The 15,284-nt window shown below is 34.2% G+C and overlaps 2 protein-coding genes across 2 annotated transcripts in view; both read right to left on the bottom strand.

Moving 5' to 3' along the window:
• CDC50A (cell division cycle 50 P4-ATPase accessory subunit A) overlaps window positions 1–145 on the bottom strand; it is a 34,406-nt gene extending 34,261 nt beyond the window's left edge. Inside the window, exon 1 of the mRNA XM_090282673.1 lies at window positions 83–145. The gene's annotated coding sequence lies outside the window, so the exon portion shown is untranslated. The remainder of the gene's footprint in view (window positions 1–82) is intronic.
• Window positions 146–9,083: 8,938 nt separating this feature from the next.
• Window positions 9,084–15,284, bottom strand: part of FILIP1 (filamin A interacting protein 1) — a 208,007-nt gene continuing 201,806 nt past the window's right edge. Inside the window, exon 7 of the mRNA XM_090282675.1 lies at window positions 9,084–10,020. Within this exon, the coding sequence (XP_090138801.1) occupies window positions 9,980–10,020 (41 nt within the window). The 3' untranslated portion in view covers window positions 9,084–9,979. The remainder of the gene's footprint in view (window positions 10,021–15,284) is intronic.

Raw genomic sequence — 15,284 nt, forward strand, 5'->3', positions numbered from 1 at the left:
GTCGGGGCGAATAGAGCCGGGCGCGTAAGCCATTGACGTGTCTCCGCGGCGCTCGCTTAAGGTTCTGTTGGCATCTACGTACCTGCAGCTCAGATATCTTGGCGACGGCAGTTCTAGGTGGCAGGTCCGACCCACCCGGCCCAGACCACCCTAGTCAGCCTTTCAGCTGTCTAGTGGCTTCGGCGCCAGAAGGGTTTTTGTTTTATCGCCAAGCCCAGGGAACCGGACCGTGTAAAAGACGACGCGATTGGAGTATTTGCTTGGGTTATAAAACGGCCGGTGTCTCTAAAGTACAGTAAATCTCTATTCAAGGTGTAAATACAAACATTAAGTGAGAAGAGTGATGGGTGACCCTTTTGTCCAGAAGTCGAGAATAAATCATGTGACTTGGTTAACCCTATTATTTTGCCTCTACTTGATCTATTACCACTTATTTTTCTTCCATTAATGGTCTTGTTATTTTTACCACTTGTTCAGTGTCCACGTTTCTCTGCGCAGATTTAAGAAGTGTTTTGTAATAAGTCGTAGCTCTTTATTTTACAGTTGATAAACCAAAAAAAAAAAAAAAGCAAATTATAGCATTACTACACAATGAGATCCTATGCAGACACTTTAAACCTGCCAAGTATTTAATTACTGACAAAAATATTCATGCTATATAAGGTGACTCAATATACCAAGGCAATATAGGTGGGTATGTAGCGTAAAGCTCAACTAACCTCCATTGACCGGTTAGAGGATTTTTTTTTTCTCTACATTTTTGTACTTTTTCGATATTTCCCAGAATTTCTGCAATAAAAATATATTTATAAAATTCTTTTTAAAATTATATACAATCCACATTATATTGGCATCTTTGAAATCCAGGCCAGACAGTAAGTCACGTCATCTGGAAACAAGTACTCAGACTATTTTCTTTAAGGCTTTGTCTGAAGTCACACATTTGGGAAATTTAAGTCAAGAAAAGGGACACAAAAGGAGTGCTTGGGCCTCATAATTTACAATTAAGTGTACTTTCAAAATGACTACAAGTCTCAAGATGTGAGCCAATTAAATATTTATCTGGAAGATAACTAACTTGCCTGGTTTTGCTTTTATACAACATCCATTATTTTTCAAGTTCTCAGCGCTAGCAACACAGGTAGGAGTATATACATTTTGTTTTGATCTCTGTAAGTCTACTTTCAGCCTCAGGTTCAAATGGAAAATATTCATATATCACAGTTAATGGAGAAGGCATTGACTCCTTTCATATTGCTAATTCTGTTAATAAAAATGTATATAACAATTGGGCATAATGCATAAGCATAAGGCAAGTTTTTTCCTCCCCATTTCTGCCTATATCATCACACCCACTAAATGTGATAGTTTCTTATCTGATTTGCTATTTCAGCAGTTTGTGTAAATATGATCAATATTTTGCCTTCAGTTTTTTGTTTGTTTTAGTGATCTGAGTGATCATGGTGTATTTATCTGCTGCTTTTTTCTTTAGTTTTGCTTGTCCATAGGAAAGATTATTTAACTTTTTTTTTTTACTAGAAATTCCATTTTGACTGAAACAGACTTTTCAAACTGAAAGCTTTTTTAGATTTTTGTCTAAAACTTATATTTCAGGTGAAGGCCAAATGAATGAAATGACTTATCAAGATCATTTGATGACATCCCCTCCAGTTCCTTTCCTTCTACTGTATTTTGCCATCACAGCATGCTGCTTTCCCCAGCTAACATGTTTTTTATCTCCACATTAGCTCAAGAGACTCAGAATTTCATTGGTCATACATTGTTTTATGATAGTCTTTACTAGGTAGTTTTTCATTTAATCTGATGTAGGAATTCTAAAAAGAAAATGTTGTTCAGCATTTCTGGGACAGCAAAGAGAGCGGTTGTTCTCACAATGGATTACCAGTACGTAGTATATGCATTTTTCGACCGTGGTTGCCAGGAGTGACTGGTGTATGTGCGTGTGTGTATGTGTGTGTTTTGATGACACATTTATATAACATTTATATTGTTTAAATGATTGTTCATTTGCTTATTCCTGTTTCAAAAAGAAATGTATGTGGCTAAATGACATTAATGCTGACTACCAGGTCAACATAGTAAGTGTGCAACAAATGCCTAAGCCCAAATATGAAAGTAAATTCAAAATAATAGAACAGATGCAAACCCAATGATCTGAAAAGGTGTGTGTAAACAGCTTTTGGAGAGAAAGTTTTATAATAAATTTTATTTTTAATTAAATTGTTTGCTCAAGATACTGAACTGGGTAACCAGAAACGTTGAAAAAAATAATAACTACTAAGTTACTTAAGGAATTAGGAAGAGGAAACTGAAACTGATCTTTTAACTGTTTATCTAAAATGCCACACATACTGACTTATTAGGCTCCTTTGAGTATTTGGTGCTGCCTTATTCTCTAGTTTCTAACCATATTTAAACCATTTTATTCACATGTTTAGCTTAGAAATGTTTAAGACAGTTAAAGAGAGCTGAGAAATGGACCATAGTTTTTACCAGCATGAATATCAGAGAACATTCTTAGGGATTGGAAATAGTTTGAACTGTTGTTGCTTCTATTTAGTTGACCATGGCAGCTTACTTTAGAGAATGTTGAGGAAACTAAATAATATTCCTTTTTAATTAAGAAGGTATTTAGGGAAAGAGTGATGTAGAATTTGTAAACTAAGTTTAATATTTTTTATTTATCTCATCACAGATTGATTTAAACTGATTTTGAAAAATCATTTCTCTTAAAGTTGACCTTCTCCTAATGTTTATATGGTATATTTATTAAACATTTCAGTTAGGCATTTAAGAAAATCCTTTTGTTCTGACCCTGAGTGATTTATTAGCCTGAGGTCACTGGTGTTGTGGTGAAAGATTTGGCAAGTTTCTGAATGACCATAGTCAGTAATCAGAAATACAAGTCAAACCAGATATTTAAATGGTTATTCTCATTAGAAGAAAGAGCAATGATACCAAAACTCCTTAGTAGACAGCCTCAGAACTCTGTTTTGGGAAGGAAATAACATTTCATTTCTCATAATTCCACACTTTCTTTAAATAGAAGAATATCATTCTTTCTAGTGAGACCTCAGACTTCATGACTTCTGTATAGAATCTCTCAGGTGATTATATCCTGTGGTATATTTTTTTCAGCAGGTTCCATGAATTATAAGTAATGTCTTCCTTTCAAATCAGGATTTTGCCACCTGTTGGTTAACAACCACCTGACATCTATCACAGGTATAGTAGTGCAGTTATTTTTAAAAGGGGCAGATCAGAGGAGGTGAGATACTTTCCTTACTCCATGAGGATCATCAAGAAATATAGGAAAGTAGATCTTTAAAAATGTTAATTCCTTGTTAATAATATTTTTGGGCTTTTTAAAAGATATAGTTGTAACTTACATTTTTCTATTTTCCCAAGTGTTAAATAATTGGAAGTCCAGGGGAGGAGGCGGGTACATTCCATCGTTTGTTTTTGGGAAATATTTGGGTTTTAAACACCTATAGAGTTACTCATGTATTTCTTCTTCTTCTTTTTTTTTTTTTTTTGATTTCTTTATTGTTTTTCTATTACAGTTGTCCCACATTTCCCCCCATTTCTCCCCCCGCCCCCCATATTTCTTTAAAATAACTCCAACATATTCTTGAAGGATGACTGTCAAAAATGGACTTAAGCATTCTAAACAAGTAAGTAATGACTTAAGTTTCTTTGCATAGACCTAATAAGAACAGTTGTTAATAGAGGTTCCTTTTTCTGAACAAGCCTTTGACTGGAATGTCAAGCCTAAAGGAGACATGCTTGGGCTCATGTTGTTACCAAAAAGCCCTAAGGAACTGGGAATGACTTTCAAAGGTAATAAAAGCCCGCGAAATAAAAGGCCTGCTGCCATGGTTGGTTGTGCGGTCCACAGCAATCTCTCCAGGGAAGGAACGAAGGTTGTTTTCCTGAAAGATGGCTAGAAGGGACCTTAAGGCACAATGGAAAACCAGAAAGACTTGGAAAGGACAGGTGTGTACAGGCAAGGATGAATGCCAGGTATGTGGCCCAGCTTCTGTGCACTGAAGAGCAGACTGAGGGCCACCCTAAATGTTCCTTGGGTAAGTTCCAGCAAAACAGAACTAAAGATCATAAGTGATCATTTGCTGCTCTTGTTATGCTTATGCAAATGAACAGGATAAATTAAAAATGGACTTAATGTAGTCCCTTTAAAGACAAGGAGAGTAATCTTAGGGAGAAAAATCAGTATTCAAGGAAAATCACAATGATCAGTGGCAGACTGTAAAGTAGGGCAGCTAACCGTCTTAAAAGTTTCTTCTCATTTAAAAAATGGTTTCACTTGAAAATTAAACCATATCTGTGATATCACCAAAGAGATTCAAGTTGCAGGCAAGTAGAATGTCAAGTGCCTTGCAACTGTATGTCTTCCCAATAAGACAGTCTTACAGATTTAGAGACTTTTTTGTTGGTTATGTTACATAAATTAACATGTGTTTTCTGTTTTCAAAGGGCATAAGCCTATGACCGCATTACCTGAGTGATTGTCTGTACGCATAAGCCTCACTTAATCCTCTCTGCAGCGCTGCCTCCGGAGACTCAACAGTTTGGCTGAACTAAATGGCTGAGTTGGTGAAGAATGGGGTGGTCTGTGGGCTTCACTTTAAAACTGAATTCTCTTTTCTATCCTAATGGCTTGGACAGAAAGGGCCCAGAGGTCTGAGAGGGGGGAAACATAAACTATTTCCCTCAGCCCAAACTAAATAAAATGGGCAAAAGGGTTTTGGACAGGAGAGATGTGCCTAGCACACCTTCCTCCAAAGAAGCCCTTTTTTTTTTTTTTTTTTTTTTTTTTCTCCTAATGTGGAACATTGAAAAATTAATCCCTGCCTTTTGCCACCTAGTAGTTATGGATTGAATGATGCTTTTTAACCCTTTTTGCCAAATCTGTTGCCCCCAGAACACAACAAGGATGCCAGCCTGCTAAACCAAGCACGCCGTTGTCCGGAGACAGCCAACTGACCTGGAGTCTGCATGATCCTTCCCCATGTGGGAAGGCCACCCTCCCCTCCACACCCCCACTCTTATTAGGGATTTCTGGACCCAAGGGTAGGTAGGACGACGACCATGTCCAGCTTGAAGCAGCTAGAGGAGCTTGAGACCTTCGCCCATTGTCCTTTACAAGATTACAAAGGGTCTTAATATCTGAGAGGGAGGGATAGTTATTTTTTACGAACCATGGGTATGGACTTGGGGGGGGATGCTGGGGGAGGGAGATACTGGGTGGAGGGGAGTAAAGGGGAAAAAATTGGAACTACTGTAACAGCATAATCAATAAAATATATTTAAAAAAAATGGACTTAAATGTAAAAGTTTACTTCTATTGAGATTGAGAAATGAAACACTCGCTCACTCTTCAAGATTCAGGTCAATAGTCAATTTGAGGAATCTTTCTTTGTCCCCTTGGGCTGAGCTAAGAACTGCTCTCTGAATTCAAGGCAACTTATACTTACCTCTATCTTTGTAGTGAAAAACCTGTCTTTCCCACTAAATATAAGTTTCTCAAAATCAGAGATGATTTTTGTTTTCTATATCTCCAACATCTGGCAAAGTACCTAGGACATAAAAGATATTCAATAAATCTTGTTGAACTAACCTGACCTACTCAATGAAACATTTTACTGGGAGAAGTGACTTGTGAACAAACAATTGAAATATATAACGAGGTAAGTGATATATAAGATGTGTGTACAAGGGATTATGGAGGTTTGAGCAGGTAGCACACCTTCTTTATGATGTCGAAAACTAAACTGGAGGATTGGCTGTGGCTGTGGACCACCATTTCTGGCATTAGGCTGAGAAATAGAACAGATCAGAGTACAACCCTGTTATCACCCCCATCCCACTTTGCTTTAAACCATTGCCCAGCTACAGCTGTAGAGGCGGGGTGGTGGACTGCTGGCGAAACCTCAGGTGTGTTTGCTCTGCTGAGTGATCTACCTTTAATAAGTGGTAGAGTACTATGTGAATGTTTATTGACAAAGCCTTTGGTGAGGATAAAGGGATGAGGGGAACCCTATAACCAGTTTCTATCTCATGGTGTCTTGCAGTTTTCATCTACTAAAGAATCAAACTATGATGTAACTCAGAGGAAAAACATCTCTTATTTTGGCTGATCTGCTGTGCTGCTTCTGCTTATTCACAGTGAATAACACCATATTTTTAACAAAATATGAAATGCATAAGTGAAAATGATTTTAAAGCAAACAATTTTAAATAAGGTGGAATATTCACTTTAAAAGAGTTTAATTTTATGCATATTATGTTCCAACTCAAAAAAATAATGCTGCACAATCCTTTTATATCACAATTGTCATTTTTCTCACTCTGGTGAGATTTCGCTAAACAAGGTTGACTTTGGAAATAACACAGAGAATGTCTTAATTGGTTAAATAATTTCAATAACCTGTGATTAACTAAAAGCAGGATATCACATTCATATAAAAGACAAGTACATATTCATAAATTCACTTGACTATAGTGAAAATAAACTTTTCATGTACTTAATAAAAGTTAAAGAAGAAAAAATTGAGAATGCTGTGAAAATAGAATGTAACTCCAAAATTTTTCAATGTACTCATTTGTTTTTGAAAGTCCAACCTGCAAGACTTCAAGAATATCTGATCACATTCTAATCCTCTTATATTAGAGAAATGAACATCTGATATTTTTAAAACAAAAATATAGATTAAATAAATACATGTCTGCACTGTGAACAAAATCTGTGAATGGTAAGATAAAATTAACCAAATAACATAAACAAAACACACAAAAATAAATGTATTACGTCATGACATCTATAACATTTCTGTTCAAATGTATGAGTCTACAGCATTTGCCCTATGAAACACACATGGTTGTCATCATATATTATGGAGAAAATGCTGAAAGTTTATGAAAATAAAATATTAGTGGTCACTAAACAACATATGAATTCATTACAATTTTTATTGTTTTTCTTCTTTGCCTTCTAACTAATATTTTTAGCAGAGGCATATAGCACTGGAGGTCCAGAGGACATATGCCTCAGGTGCCAGTTATTTTTTTAACTTTCATTGTGCATTTTTGTTATTTTTAGAATTGGTGCTCACCAAATTCATGAACCAGCCTATCTTTGCTCTATTTTTTATTTATTTCCAGGAAAATTTAAACATAGCATAGAAAAAAGACGAAAGCATATTACATTGTCTGACACACCATTTACTCTTGCTCTGCCACTGATTTTTAGGAGCTGTGAATTATTTCAACATAGTTGGTATCTCTGTTAATGGTTAAGCTAGATATTCCACACCATGAAATCTTTTTATTCTTGTACTAAGATACAATTAATTCTTCACATTTTGTGAGCATTCCAGGTATCTAACATATGGAATATTTATTCTATCCACTATTTTCATTAAATCCTAATATTTTATTAAATACTTGAAACAAATCTTTATAGGAGATACTTCAAAAAACAAACTTATCAAAAAGAAAAAGGTAAAATAATGGATTCATTTGTTGTGCCTTAAACTGAAAACACTAATTACGATTATGCTTCAGAAAATACAATTATTCCATTCAAAACTGATTCTCATTCATATTGATGATTGGAGATTAACTTACAGTAAAAGAAATTATGTAAGCCTAGGAGGGTGCCAGGCTTGCATGTGGGGGCAGTTTTTTCAATTTGATGTGGATATCGGGGTATATACTATGAACACGTTTGTTTATTCATTAGATAAGGACATGACTATTTGTTGTTAATTTTTAATATTCTGTTTTATTTCAGTTTTTTTCAATTTTAAAATTAATTTTAGCTGTCTATCACTCTGATTCTATCTGGGTTTAAACAGAGGACTTAATCATAGCATGGGCAGAAAAAAAGCTCAGCATCCATCTAAATGACTCTGATTGTACCATCATCCTCACTCTGTATTGCAAGTACCAAATTTCATTATAAATTCAGGAGAAATAAAAACTTCAGACCCAAATATACATAAATTCCTAGTAATATTTTAAAGTTGAGGTATTGAAAGTCTTATTTTCTAGCATTTTCACAATTAGTGTAATAAAATTTCCACAAGTTGAGAAAAAGTTATTTGCTTCAGATGCTAATCTGTGCTATATCAGAAAATTTTTGCCATCACAAGTATAAGCATTGGCAAAAAGGGAACTTAATCATGAGTGAAAAAATATACCAATACTAAATAAAACCCTTTCTTAACTGAAAATGTCATTACAGTTTAGAAATATTTGCAGAAAACAAAACCCACAACAATTTTTTAAATCACACAAACACGCTCTGGTTTTCTTAATCAATAATCAAAAGCCCTGCAGGTTATGTGATGTATACACAATTATTCAAGCTACAACAAACCTACTATAGCATTTCTTTTACTTAAAGAAATCAAAACTAATTTTACATAAAATATATTTAATTTATAATACCTACTGAATATGATTTGCTAATTCCACAAGGTATACCTTCAAACTTTACAAAGTTACATAGGGGAGGAAATCCAGCATTAATTTTTCTATTCCAGGGACTCAGTGTGACTACTTTCTCAGGGCATATAAACCCGGGTACATACAACCTGTGGACTAGAGAAATGGGCCAACGCTATTGTTGTGTGGTGTTTACAGTAGTTATCCTTGTGACACCCAGAAGCATAGTTTCTTTAATCTCAGTGAAGTTACATGATAGATGATTCTGCCTTCAGAAACTGATGTGTCAAATCTTTATTTATCTTTAAAGTTATCTTTTAAAGACCTTATTGAAAACATATCCACATTAACAAAGCCTTTTTTTTTTTAATATTAAGGGTTTCAAGTAGAGTTTAGATGAACATTATTACATAAATCTAATATCAACAGCAGCTCTGACATTGAGATTTGAGTAATTCATATGCTTTTTATCTTTAAAGAATATATTCTCCAACCTGTATGTGATCCTGAAAATCTGTCCAAATTCCATTTACAATAAAAAGAAGTTCTCTATCTTGGGAGTTCTATAGCCATTTCACCAAAAAAAAAAAAAAAAAAGGTTGATACTGTCTTGGCCAGTTTTTATTTTCAGGCTTTCACCTAGGCAGATTGTGAGAAATATCTTGATATCCTTATTGTGAATTTTGTACATATAGGTAAATAATGCAAACAAGTATAATTGAACTGTCAGTTGAAGGTGTTCCTATAATCCTTACATATTAAACTCATTCATCTCCTCTTAATTTATTCCATATGAAAGTAAATTCATTCAAGGGTTTTGGCACAGAACACTGGAAAGTGCAACTTTAAAAAACCGGCTTTAGTATTTAACGTTAAACTTTAAATCAGAGTGTTGTTTGTTAGTGTTGAACCATGATCAGAACCACGGCATTGTACATGCAATAATGAAAACTCTTCCAGAAGCTCCTGCTTCTGTTTTACCTCTTGAATTTACCCCAGGAAATATATAGAGGGTTTGTACTTTCTTTTCTTCAGAAATAACAAATTGATAAAAGAAAATAATTATAGGTTACTATTATTAATGCACCAATACACATGCTTTGAAGAACTGACAGTATATTCTACAGATATATGTGCCATAAACTATGAAAAAGGAAACACTTTAGGAAAAAATCACATCACAAGGTGTATTATAAAAATAAATTACATAGCATGTGCCCATGGACCTGAAAGCTTTTCAAAAGTAAGAGAAATTTCTTTTGACACAAAGATTAAGTCGCTCTTGCAACCTATTTTTGTATTATCAGCAATGTCATTTTCAGCTTTTACATTATAGACTCAAAAAAATTCACAGGAAGTGGAAAATTATTTTCAGTAGTGATCAGTAGCATGGAGGACCTTAGTGATGATGGAGAACTGTAGAAATACTATCCATTCAACAGGGATTCAGAGGAAGTACACACACCCAGTATGTGCTTGGTTTACCATTTCATCTGGAGTTCATACGTAACTGGTGAATGATGATGCTTTCTATAAAGAGAAGAAAAATATAGCATTTTCAATTAAACTGAAATAAAATCAGTAGTTTATGTGAGGATCAGTACCACATCATTTCATTAAAAGACCATAGATATTAAACAACAAAATGAACAAAAACAGGTACATGAGCCCAATAGCTTCTCCTGCAGTTCTTCACCGCTCTTCAGTAACTTCCTTGTATTGGCATAAGTGCTTTACCTCCAAATACCTTAAGGCTTTTTAGAAACCATGTCTAATATTCTAACAATATTAGATTGATTTTATACTCAAGCAAAGAACTAAACACAAAGGCAATACAAGCCCCATGGTTGGAAACCAGACTATTTCCTAGAAGTAAGTCTTCCAGCTGTACTCCCTGTTCTGAACAATATTCATATGCTTTTAATTTTTTAATGTGTGTGAATTTGAGTTTTAATAATGAAATATTCGTTATCTATTCTTAAGAAGTCAGTAAACACAGGTGACTCACTTTTGTCTCTACTTTTTGCATAATTTCATTTATGCTTCAAAATCTAAATTCATTCTTGTAAAAGTAAATAAAAAATAGATTGAGATAGCAATTAGAATAGTACCAGCCACATTATGGATGTGTAATATTTATATTCACTGATTGATTTTACTTTTTTCTTAATCTTTTTGCCTTCATGAACATGAATTATCATTTTTTTCATTCTTTCATTCAAGGACTGTTTATTGAGGCCCAACTATGTGCCCATCACTGTGCTAGGCATGGAACTACATTGGTGAGCAAAATGAGACAGTCTTGTCATTGCTGAGATTGTAAAGACCAGAGGAAAGAAATGGTTTCCCTGCCTGAAAAATGCATTACCTCTGTCACATATGACAATGTTGTAAGTGTAGAAAATAACATCAGTGTTTATCAATAGCATGAAGAAATTTCCACCTATTTGCTTTAATTTCAAATACTATTTACATTTTATTTTTACGTAATTAACATCTAAGTAAAAATTAATTAAAGCACATTATATCACCCTGACCGGCGTTGTTCAGTGGGTTGGGCATAGTCCTGCAAACTGAAAGGTTCCCAGTTGGATTCCCAGTCAGGGCACATGCCTGGGTTGTGGGCCAGGTCCCCAGTTGGGGGCATGTGAGAGGCAAGAATCAATGTTTCTCACACATCAGTGTTTCTCTCCCTCTCTTTTTTCCTTCTCCTCTCTCTCTAAAAATAAATAAATAAAATTTTTTAAAAAAATAAGAAAAAAGAAAAACACGTTATGTCAGAGACCTATCGGCTCGTGATAATTATGTTCAGTGGGTAATCCTCTGTCAAAAACGTTTCTTAATTTGCTTTTATTAACTGACCACTAGGGGGAGATATTTCCATTTCTTCCCTTGACTTTTCAAATTGAATTTGGGATAAAACAGGTAAAACAAAACAAAATAAAATATATAAATATTTTATATAGTTAATAATAGTTAAATATGAGGTTTTTGTAAAGCTTTTAAGACATACATATGATTTTTCACTATGCCAGAAACCTTTAAAAATCATTATCTTATTTTTTTCCATTGAAAAAGTTTTCTAGCTTTATAGTTTTTATTTATTTATTTATTTATTTTATTTTTGTACCTACCACATGCAAGGCTTTGGGATGGACTTCAGTGGGATAACTCAGATATGCCTTTAGGGAAAAGGGCATGCTGGGTAGGGACTTTCAGAATAAGTACAAGAATCTGCAATAGTTCTGGGAGTTTAGGACATATTTAGGAAGGGTGAACTAGCATGTGGTTTGGTTTAAGTTCATGGGACATGTAGGGGAATGGGGATAACTAAGGTTGTTGGGGAGCTATTAATTAGATACAGGTATCATAAGGGAGGTAGGTGTCACAGATTTGGAGACTGGGTGACTTGAAGATGTCTTTTAAGCAGCGTTAAGGAACGTAGCAGGAAGAGTTAGTGTGGGAAAAAGAATGGTGGTTTTGATTTTAAATATACTACGTTTAAGATCTGAGTTAGATATCCAGCTGGAGCTTCCACTAGGTGACTGACATTTTAGCTTTATAGTTTTTAAATGCCTAAAAATATATCAAAATATTCAGGAAAAAACTAAAAATACTAATTAAAATATTATGTATTAGGAATCGTGATCTAAGATTAAAATGCCATTTCCCATTCAACACTTTTTCTTTTTAAAAATTTCTGTAGTAGTTTTCAAAGAGTGAAAATACATAATTCTTAAATCTCCCTGATAGAATTAAAGAATCTTCTCCACTTTCCTCTTTTAAAAAAGCATAGAAAAATAAATTTAAAGGAGTGAAATCTAGAATTGTTTTCATTATAGATAAAATTCAGAATGCTTGTACCTTTGTTTCCTCTCTACAAAATGAGAGTATTGAAGATCATTTCTAAAATCCCTTGTTGGGCCAATATTTTGTGTTACTCTAATACCATCTTCTCTCACCTTGAGTGTGCAAACCTCTAAATTCCTAGAGTTGCTTTCTCTTAATCCTAGCACTTTGTAATCTCCATAATAATAATGGCTTTTCAGAATTAACACCTGGTAAAAATACATGTGACAGAATGATCCATACATAAAAGAATGCCTTGGTTGAACCATTACATTTTATTATCATATTTAAATTAGAAAACTGGTAGTCTATGCACATCATATCTACTAATGTCATTAATCAGATTATATTATTAAAAAGACTCAGAAATACTTGTCAATGCCAAATAGAATTTACTTAATTCTACTTTAATAATAAAAGATCGTGTTTTACATTTATGTTTATAAACTTTATAGGAATGAAATTAAGCTCAAGTTATTTTGTTTTGTGTGCATGGAGACAATATTTCATCTTGTTTCTAGAGATAATGAGGCAATATCTATATGATACCAACTTTATTAATTGAAACTTATTAAACATATTTATTAAATCTATGTTTGCTTAATATCTATGTTTTCCCCAGATCTATAAACTAAGGCAAGAATTGCCCAGCCACTACACAAAATTGTGAGAAAAAAATGTTTCATGCCATTAAATTTGGAGGTGACACAATAAACAGCAAAACTATTTGATGTATATGGAATTGACAGTGGCCAGCAAAAAAAAAAAAAAAAAAAGCTTTAGGAATTAACATCATATTTGTGTTAAAAAAAAGGGGGGGGGGGCAAGAGAGAGAGAGAATTCCTAAGTCTCTACTTTTTTTTATGATTTAGTACAATAAAATAATGTCATAAATTTTATTGAAGTTACCAAGTCAGTGAGCAAATCTTCCACTGTCTTCACTTAATCTCAGACTAAGACACCATCATAGGTCATTTGGGTCCTCTAAAATGACCTAAGTAGTAAGTATAGTTCTGTAATAATTTTTTTACAGATACCATTTTTTCTGACATTCATAATTTGTAGAGGCAGACTGAGACCAAAGGCCATAGTTAATTACCACCTCTATCAACAAACTCAAAATAGCAAAGCACTTTAATTTGGAGCCTTCTGATGTACGGACATTTAATAACATCATTTCCTTTTTTTCCTAACTGAAAAAAGAAAAAATAACTCTAAACGTTAATTATTATATACACATGGAGACATCGGATTTTTATATATTTTTGACATTAACTAGTTTACCAAAAGCACTTAATAACATTTTTTTATGTGTTTCTCTCTAGTGTTATCTTGATTTTTTTTCCTTAAGGAACTAAAGGTAACAAATTAAGTACATTATTTGTTATTATAATATACTGTGAAATGGTATAGTTTATAAATTCATGCTTTTATTACACTAGGGAAAAAAACTTCAATGGAAAGGAAGTTTAACATATTATAAGATCCTAATTACAGTTGACTTCTGAACTCACTAACTATTCATCCTTCTTGGGTGGTATCCCAAAAATACTTGCTAGCCAGATGATGAAACCCAAGATGGGATTTGGGGAGAAATTTGGGGGAGACTGCCTCTTGAGTGTTAGAGTAGGGCAACCTGGCAACAAAGAATTCTGATTCCTCCCAGGAGAGCTGCTTGGCTGTGGGGTAGGAAAGATGTACTCATTGGAAAGTCTGCCTTCCTCCCAAGCAATGCATATGTTTACACTCTGCCAGACTCTGCAAGGGAACACACAAGCTCTGAATTTTAAAAATCTATTCTAGTAAATGAGACCGGGTGACTTTAACAGATAGCCTCTAAGTTCACAAACTGAATATAAAACATAGCAGAAGTTCAATTTACTACAGGAGTTTGTACCAGCAAACGAGGACTGTTCTATCCACAAGAAGCTGCATACCAAGTCATAGAAAACATTTTCTCTTGAATTTTTCACCAATTTGCCTGGTTTATGGCCTGCTTCCCATGTCCCATAGCTCCCTACTCCTCAGGGGTTCTGCCTGGAAAACAAGACGCCAGCTCAGGGCTGTGCTTCTCTTCCTGTCCACCAGTTACCAAACCCTGGCTTTGAAGTTAGTGCCTGCAAGGTAATTTATCCACCTGCAAAAATGTCCTACATTCTGTACCCTTTAGAAGTAGGAGTGTCTAGATATTGTTTACTTTTAGGATTCTCATTTTAATAAACTGCTTTAGCACTCAGTCCTGTTATTATCACTTTCAGACACTTATCAGAGTTTTGATAAAACATCTGTTTTAAATAGGAAGTCCAGTAAACTTCCTCTGTTGACTTGGACTTGTATTCCTTCTTTTGGATTCAGCTCAGCTAATTAAAAATACTTCCGTTTATCAGTTCTGTCATTTTCTTCAGGAAACTTTTCAAGTAGAGGATATAAATTCTCTCAGCATTTCTCAACCACCTAATAGTTTCCTAATATTTGCTTCCTTCCAAAACATTTCCCACTCCATCATCAGCCCAAATCATCTCCTTACCTCCCCAGGTCGCACAAGTTACCAATATCACAGTTACAACTGGTAACTTCTTTTCAGGCAAGCTAATCTTTATCTCTCACATAGATTACTGTTTCCCAGATACAAGTAAATCGGAACTAGTTCTCCCACATATAACATTAATCATAAAAAAACTAAGTAGTGGAAAAATAGGTAAATATTTGAGCCAAGCTCAGGTGCTACCTTTTTGCACACAGATGCTAAATGCCTAGTTTGATCTAAGCCTTTGGCTGCTCACAGAATAGCATGGAAAATAACATTATGTGTGAAAATTGAAAAGAACATTGTGCTCTTTAGACAAGGACAACAATATTTATCAAAGTAAGTACTGTTATGAGAATTTGGGCACATAGTTTCTATGCAGATATCGCAATATCTCAAAATCCTTTGACAATGTTAT

This window comes from Furipterus horrens, unplaced genomic scaffold (assembly GCF_987537825.1).
Source record: "Furipterus horrens unplaced genomic scaffold, mFurHor1.1.pri manual_scaffold_6, whole genome shotgun sequence".
Classification (NCBI taxonomy): Eukaryota; Metazoa; Chordata; class Mammalia; order Chiroptera; family Furipteridae; genus Furipterus; species Furipterus horrens.